The 7,877-nt window shown below is 50.2% G+C and overlaps 1 protein-coding gene across 1 annotated transcript; it reads left to right on the top strand.

Moving 5' to 3' along the window:
* The first annotated feature begins 1,700 nt into the window (after window positions 1–1,700).
* On the top strand, window positions 1,701–7,497 carry LOC128706999 (protein yellow). The gene is made up of 2 exons (XM_053801946.1): window positions 1,701–1,935; window positions 6,077–7,497. Exons 1-2 carry the CDS (start codon window positions 1,701–1,703, stop codon window positions 7,495–7,497), a joined length of 1,656 nt encoding a protein of 551 aa, XP_053657921.1.
* The last annotated feature ends 380 nt before the right edge of the window (window positions 7,498–7,877 follow it).

The raw sequence follows: 7,877 nt of genomic DNA, 5'->3' as shown, positions 1-7,877 counted from the left end.
AATTATCCAACATTGTACAACACTTTAGAAGTCAGTGTCACACCTTATAGTTGATGGGCACTGCGTCGTATTCGATTCCACTTTATTCGCCTACATCAGTGGTTGTCAAAAGGACTATACTCGCTGTATTTGTTAAATAAATATCAATAAAAATAGATATTCATAATATGATCAAGTTCCAAATTGTTTATATTATTTGAAACTTTTGAGAATTTTTTAAGAAATATTTGAGGGTGAGTTAATCGTCTCATGTGGTATTTGTCGGAGTATAGAGTTTAAAATAGCGATTGAATTGAGAATCTCATAAAATATGATCAAGTTACAAATTTCTGAAGAAATTGTTTCCTTTATTTGAGTCTTTTGCCAATTTTGTGAAGCAGTATCTGAGGGCGAGTTAACCGTCTCATGTGACATTTATGTGCTATTAGAGACTCTAAATGGCATCAAACACTGACGTTCTTCATCCTCCAAGAGTTTTGGATCACTACGTCCAATAGTCTTGGGCAAATCCATAGACTGGGATTGAATCACATCTGCTCATCCCACGAATCTTGCTCTGCTAGGCGTGTAGTAGGCGTTGAGTGCTCAGAGTACATCTGAGATCAATCAAGAGTATCTCTTGACAATTAACTATTCACATAAACATTTTTACAATGTTTAAAATCGGTTCTGTTAGCCATCTCGAAAAGTCTGTTTGCTGTCACCTGCAACGACTCCTATAGAGATCCCAAGTACATATCAAGTCCCTAGGCATTGGTAAATAATTGAAATAATTCAGCAGGTTCATCGCTTACATTAAAATAATTTTAAATTAATTGTAAAATAAGTGCTTAACATGCAGCGCTTGTACAAACCAACCCTCAATGAATGTCCATAATGGTGGCTCTTCGCTTTTGGCAATATCAATCGTTTTAGGCTTTAATTGCGTGCTTGCTGACCACTGAAACCAATACGTTTTATTAACTTCAGCGCACGGAACGGTGTTGATTACACCCGAAAATTGAACTTCATTAAGCCGCTAAATTGTTTGTCGCTCTTTACCTGTCCTACGCTCCATACCTTGCCCTTCCAGGGACCGTCAGCTAGGATCACCCGCTCACTACCTCCAGTCACTACCTTGCGCCTGTATTTCGCCTGTCACCTCCGTAATCTTCCGTTCGGGAGTCTTGAATTTTATTGAGCTACCTGTCCGCCAGCTACTCGAACGTACAACCCCTCGCATACCGAAGGAGAGAATCGGATCATCATCGGAGTTCGAAAAGAAAAAAAAACCCAAAAAAAGGGCAAAACAAAACTGTTGCCCTCCCGCTCACACGCGCGTTCTTCGCTGTTCGCTTGTGGCCCACCGGTAATACACGCACGTTCTCGGGTGCTTCTTTCTCGCTCGCTCGCTGTCTCTGTTTTGTGTGGCGTGGATGCGACCGGACCGTGTGCGGTGGTGGGAGATCTGCGTCGCTCGGTCGGAGCGTTTTCGCCGGACGTTGTTGATATAACCCCGGTGCGGCAGCTCGTACAACCATCAGTCGTTGTGGAGTAGTTGCCGCGTAGTGTCGTGAGAGCATCAAGACATCACCCACGAAATCCGTGCTGTCCTGTCCGGCCAGGGGTTACCCTCTTATTATCAATAGTGTTGCTAGTTGGCGTACGCACTGTGTGCAACACCCGTGGACGTAGTGTTATAATCCGGTGCGCTAGGAACGATGTACGGTGGTCGAATGTTGCTGATTGTGGTGTGCCTCGTCGCCGGCAGTGTTAGTGCGACCCAGAAGCTCCAGGAGCGGTACAGCTGGCAGCAGCTCGATTTCGTCTTCCCCAATCAACGCCTCAAGCAACAGGCACTAGCACGGGGCGACTATGTCCCCACGAACGGTCTGCCGGTCGGTATCGAGCGTTGGGAGAACAAACTGTTCGTATCGGTACCAAGATGGAAGGATGGTAAGTAACGGTTCCGGCCACCCATCTTCTAGCAAAAACGAGTGCTCCATATTGTGGCTCCCAAAAGAAAACGCAGTAAAAGCCCGCAATTAAGTGTGATTCTCCCCTCGGACACAAACAAAAAAATGTCTTCTTTCCACGAAAAAGAGCAACCAGTGGCTTCAAAACCCGTTCTTCCGGTTCAGCAGTAATGAAGCTTAGCCGATGAGTTTGCAGCAAATGGCAATTTGGCAGAAAGACTTTTTTTTAAACTCATTTCGTTATCCCGGCGAACCTGTTGCAGGTGGAACAAATCTGCTATTTCTTTTTTTTAAACGAATATAAATTGCCTACTCAACTCCTGCGTTGCAATTTGTATGCTCTTTTTTTTTTTGGGGGGGGAGGGAGTGAGCTTGCCTTGCAACATTCTTCATATGTGTCTGGGTGGCCACGAAGAAGAATTCTTTTTTGCTGGAATACATTTAGAACTCCGTTTTATGGAGATCCCGCAGGAGATAGATACTGGTTTTGGTGCTTCCTCCTGATGCTACCCAATATTGCGATCGAAAGATATCGCGCGCACACTGCGCACCCTCACGAACGAACCCAATCGCCATTTCTAATGTTGGCACAGGTTACGTCTTGTGCACTGATTTACAGCACCGCCAGGCTGTTACGATCGGATTCGCTTGATGCGTTTTCCCTGCCACATTTGTTGTGTTTTGTATTTTATTACACCCACCCCGGGGGAGGTGGGTGGGGTTTGTCTTTTCCACCTGGTGAAATTCACGCGATTTCTTTCGGGGTGTTTTTTTTTGTTTTCCTTCACCACGCGCATCTTCACCAGATGCATTAATGGTGGCAGTTAATAAGCTTGCGGCGGGGCGGTGGAGCGCGTTGGAGGTGGTCGGTTTGATTTATTGGTGATGACGATGCTGCGACTCATTACCGCATTCGGGCAATCAATCCGTGACAGACACTCCCTTTTCCACATCCTATCCACCCCCAACCGGGCAGTAGCACACCGACCCGAAGAAGCTGGTGTAAATAATCAATTTAAACTAATTTCCTGCCGACCACACAACAACACCGACGACGTCACGCCCGAAGATAACTATATTGGAGCGGGTTTTTTTGTTGTTGTTGTTTTGTTTTGCCTCGTCCGCGTATCGTTGCATTATATGGCTGTCGGAAGAAGCCACACGCAAAATAAAAGCAACCGAAAATTCGCTGTTTCCGCACCGGTACCCGTACGTGTGCCTCGTCTGCGCCCTCCCCCCCAATGTGGAGCATTTTTCGGGAACCGTTCGAAAACCGTCAGCGAAATTTGATGACGGCCCAACGCACACAGCAGAAATAACTTTGCAGTCGGGGATGAGTGTACGCAGGGTGAATTGTTTGCACAAAACAGGTTCCGTCGGTTTGAAAGCGCTTCTGGCCGGTGCCGTTTAGCAACAATGCTGACACACTTGTTTCGGCCCGTGTCCGGTGGCCTAGCACCGAATTCCAGTTTCCGCTTCCAAGAACATGTACCAGAAGAAAAGCAAACATTTTTTGGGGAAAACAAGGCGGTTGAAAGATTTTAAAGAAACCGGATGGAGCTAGCCACCAAAAAAATATAGAGAGAGAAAAATAAACGCAGAAGACAAACATACCAAGACCATGCCGCCTTGGCCGTTTGTGAATGTGTTTGGTGCGAGGTTCTCGTCAACTTCATGCACGTTAATGAAGACAACCCTTTCGCGAATGTTGTCGATGCAATAAAAAAAAAGGAAATAACTCGGTAAGCAATAGTCGCCGACTGTTCCAACCTTGAATTTCCGAACGAACGAAGAGGGTCCAGCAAAAAAAAAAACACCAAAATCCCCGCGATAGTCCAGACATTCCTGTGATGTGTAATGAAAAAGGCTATTCCACGAGTGAAAGATCGTGATCGGTGTTTTGTACGCCGCGGGAACTATATTGGCCTTTTTTTTTGGAAAACTTACGACCATCAAGGCTAAGTTTGGTCGTTATTGCATCACGCAGTGAATATCAGTAAAAGGCAACCCATGTTCCAAGAATTCCTTCAATTGAATATCTTCCTTTACAAAAAAAAAACAAGGCTCCCCACAGTTGCCTCAGGGAATCGATGGTAACCAATTAGCTATCAATAATATCACAGAAAGGAACAGCTTGTTGGTGTTGGAGCACACCACCAGGAAATGCGTGCTAATCCCGACCAACATCTGGTTGCGGTTTGTCGTACAGGTGCGGTTGTTATCTTGTCCGCAACCGATAGTCTGACGTATCTGACATCCCTCGCACGGTACGGTGCGGCTTGCGTACAGTGTGGCTGCTAATGATCGTCGCAACACGCGTGTGCACTTGCGCACAATCACATAGAAAACGGTTACTAGACAGAGGAAGCAAAAAAAACAGGCCAGCGAAAGAAGCAACTCCGAGCAGCGAGTCCTCCGGTGTAGCCGTGCGTGGAGCCGACGGTTACGGGGATGGGCAAACGGCGCTTGTTTTACAACACGCAGCCGCCATCCTTACGCAAACGGCTGTGTACCGCAAAACCGCACCGATGATTAACTAGGACATTTGTGCTTGGACGGTTTTTGTGGCCGCTTGCTCCAAACATCACACACATACCCACCCACCCATTCGGGCCGTTCTAGCGCCAGCCTTCTGACTAACCCGTGAACCTCAGGTGTGGACAGGCGGCGCGCGCAATGAAACAGCCTACCCCGGTTCAGTGGACATTTGGGGAGTTGTTTTTTTTTCGGTCACTTTGGAAACTTTCCCAACTGGTATGTGACGAATCGTTGGGCCCGGAGTTGCAAAAGCATCTGCTGAGGTTTGGTGCACGGTTCGAAAGTGCCCAAATTACCCGAACGGCTGGGCGGACCATATCGAAAAATTGGTGTCGTTCGGCACCATGTTACAACGCTAACACTACCGCTGGAATGGTGGCTTAGTGAAAAGATTTATAAAAAACAACGAATGCTTTTCCGCTATTTTTTTTTTCCTCATCCGACTCTGTGTGCGCTACATGCGTTTAGGATTGCGTTGCAGTCGTAGCGTCACAAAGGCCGCTACCAACCGTCGGACGCAAACGACAAAACAAGGTGTCTAAAGACGCGCGAACATGCGGCTAGCAGGGAGAGAAAACGTTCAGTTCGGAATGTCGAAATGCAGGTACGGTTTGTAGCTCATAACCGGCCGTACACGGTAGGTACCTACCGACCATCGGGGTGTAAACAAGCTGTCAAAAATGTAGAATATGAAAAATGACTACAAATGCGCTTACCGGGCACGCATCTATGCACGGCAATCGGTGCAACTGGGCGGTACATGGTGGCGAGAAACGGACCATGGGTGCAAGATTTGCATAATTTTCCTACCACCGTCTTAATGTTCACTTCTGCTCCCAGTTCACCCGCCGGCAGTACCGCGATGTCGGTGTCGACCGAGCGCCTCGTCTATTTTGGTGGGCCGGACCGGAATTGGACCGGACCGTAGCAGAGCTCCTAAATCGCTACACGCCAACCAGCCCGAAAAAGGGTGCATTGCAACAAGTCCAGCCATCTCCCAGCCTGCTTGCTGTGATTTCACAAAGGAAAAAAAAAATAGTTTTTTGTTACATTTGCAACACCGTTTCGGTACGCCAAATTAATGGCTGTGGCGGACCGGCTGGAAGCCGAGCCGAGTTTGTTGTTTTCCGTTTCTTTTTCGGCTTCAGTTTTTCGGTTGTGGCAGTCCCCGGTTTGGCGGCTCAGACTAAGCGTGCAAGTTCAAGGACAGCGCTCGCCAATGCTTGAAAGTGAAGTGGATTAGCTGGGCAAACGCTAGTTAGTGGCGTGATGACAGCGGCCCAACCTTGACGAGCGGCCTAACCAGACCTACCCGAATAAACCATGAGTTAATGGTTGGTTGACTTTTGAGAGTTTGTGCGGTGAAACAGCCGTAGGACTTGGCGGCGGTGACGGCGAATCGTTATGCTACAGGTTCCTACAGCGCCGGTCGTCCTTGGTGGCATGGCTTAGATCGGTTATGTCGGTTGCGGTAGGCACGGCTCCAAAGCTTAAGATCCCTCGGCCGATAGTGATCCTGACATTATAGTCCTGTCAGATGCGTGACATTAATCTGTTTGTTTTCTGCTTTGTGCATATGTCAGGTATCCCCTCAACGCTTAACTATATCGACATGAACCAGACACCGTCCGGTTCGCCGGCTCTCATCCCCTACCCGGACTGGTCCTCGAACGTGGCCGGAGACTGCGCGAACGGGCTGTCCACGGTGTACCGTATTAAGGCGGACAAGTGTGGCCGCCTGTGGGCCCTCGACACCGGCACCGTTGGCATTGGTAACACCACGCAGCAGCTTTGCCCGTACGCGCTCAACGTTTGGGACCTGAAGACGAACCGCCGGTTGCGCCGGTACGAGCTCCGCGCGGACGATACCAACGCGAACACCTTCATCGCCAACATCGCCATCGATATGGGGCGCAGCTGCGACGACACGTACGCGTACATGTCGGACGAGCTCGGTTACGGGCTGATCGTGTACTCCTTCGAGCAGAACAAATCGTGGCGCTTCGCGCACAGCTTCTTCTTCCCGGATCCGCTGCGCGGTGACTTTAACGTGGCCGGGCTGAACTTCCAGTGGGGCGAGGAAGGCATCTTCGGCATGTCGCTGACACCGCTGCAGGCGGACGGATACCGCACGATGTACTTCTCGCCGCTGGCCAGCCACCGCGAGTTCACCGTCTCGACCCGAATCCTCCGCGACGAGACCAAGGTGGAGGAGAGCTTCCACGATTTCCAATATCTGAAGGAGCGCGGCCCGAACAGCCACACGACATCGCGCGTCATGAGCGACACCGGCCTGCAGCTGTTCAACCTGATCGACCAGAACGCGGTGGGCTGCTGGCACTCGTCGCTGCCGTACAGCCCGGAATACCACGGCATAGTCGACCGGGACGATGTGGAGCTGGTCTTCCCGGCGGACGTGAAGATCGACGAGGAGGAACAGGTGTGGGTCATCTCGGACCGCATGCCGGTGTTCCTGATTGCGGACCTCGACTACAGCGACGTCAACTTCCGCATCTTCTCCGCTCCACTGTCCACGCTGGTCGCCGGCACGGTGTGCGATGTCCAGCCGCAGTTCGGTGCGATCCAGGCCAAGTTTGGCGGTGATGCGGGCAGCTCGGAGCTTTCGTCCACGTACAACACCGACACGACCCTGCTGCCGACGACGTACGCTCAGCCCCTGTCTGGGTCGTACACGCCGACGCTGAGCTACGCCCCGACCGTGGCACCGCAGGTGCACAAGTTCACCCAGGCGTATGATACGCCAACCTCGCACATGTACTCCACCCAGTCCTACCCGACGACGGCCAAGGCGTACGCGTACAACAAGTACCACGGCGTGGAGTTCCATGCGCACGGTGCGCCCCATCACGGCCACGGCTACCACCACGGACCGCACAGCCATGACGGTGTAGCCGAGCAGGAGCCCGGCTACAATGGGCACCGTGGCGGCTACTGGAACGGTCCGCACAAGAAGCAGGACTCGTGGAAACAGTTCTTCTACTAAACCGTGGGCGTAGAAGCGCAACGCCATTGCTATAAGGTCCATAACACACACACAAACACAGAGATATTCGTGCACAGTGTGCCCCCATATACACGCCAATGCGGCAATGAATCGGTTCACCATATCAGCCAACCGCACCGCACTCTCTCACCCCACATATACACCCCCCCCTCGCCCCTCGACCCTCCCACCCTGTTGTCTTTTCCCTTGTTAATAGCTTATTAAGCAGACACCCATTACAACTTTGCGGGAGTGTGAGGGAGTAGAAAAGGAAAACGGCAACAAAAAAAAAATATGCGAAAACACACATTATTAAAGTAAGGATCATGTTTTTCCAACCCCACCCTTTTGTATGTGGTTGACGGCGGTTAGAAAGAGAG

The sequence above is a fragment of the Anopheles marshallii genome, chromosome X, assembly GCF_943734725.1.
Source record: "Anopheles marshallii chromosome X, idAnoMarsDA_429_01, whole genome shotgun sequence".
NCBI classification, from domain to species: Eukaryota; Metazoa; Arthropoda; class Insecta; order Diptera; family Culicidae; genus Anopheles; species Anopheles marshallii.
Note: the sequence above shows the minus strand (reverse complement) of the source record. Positions and strands in the feature narration are given on the sequence as shown.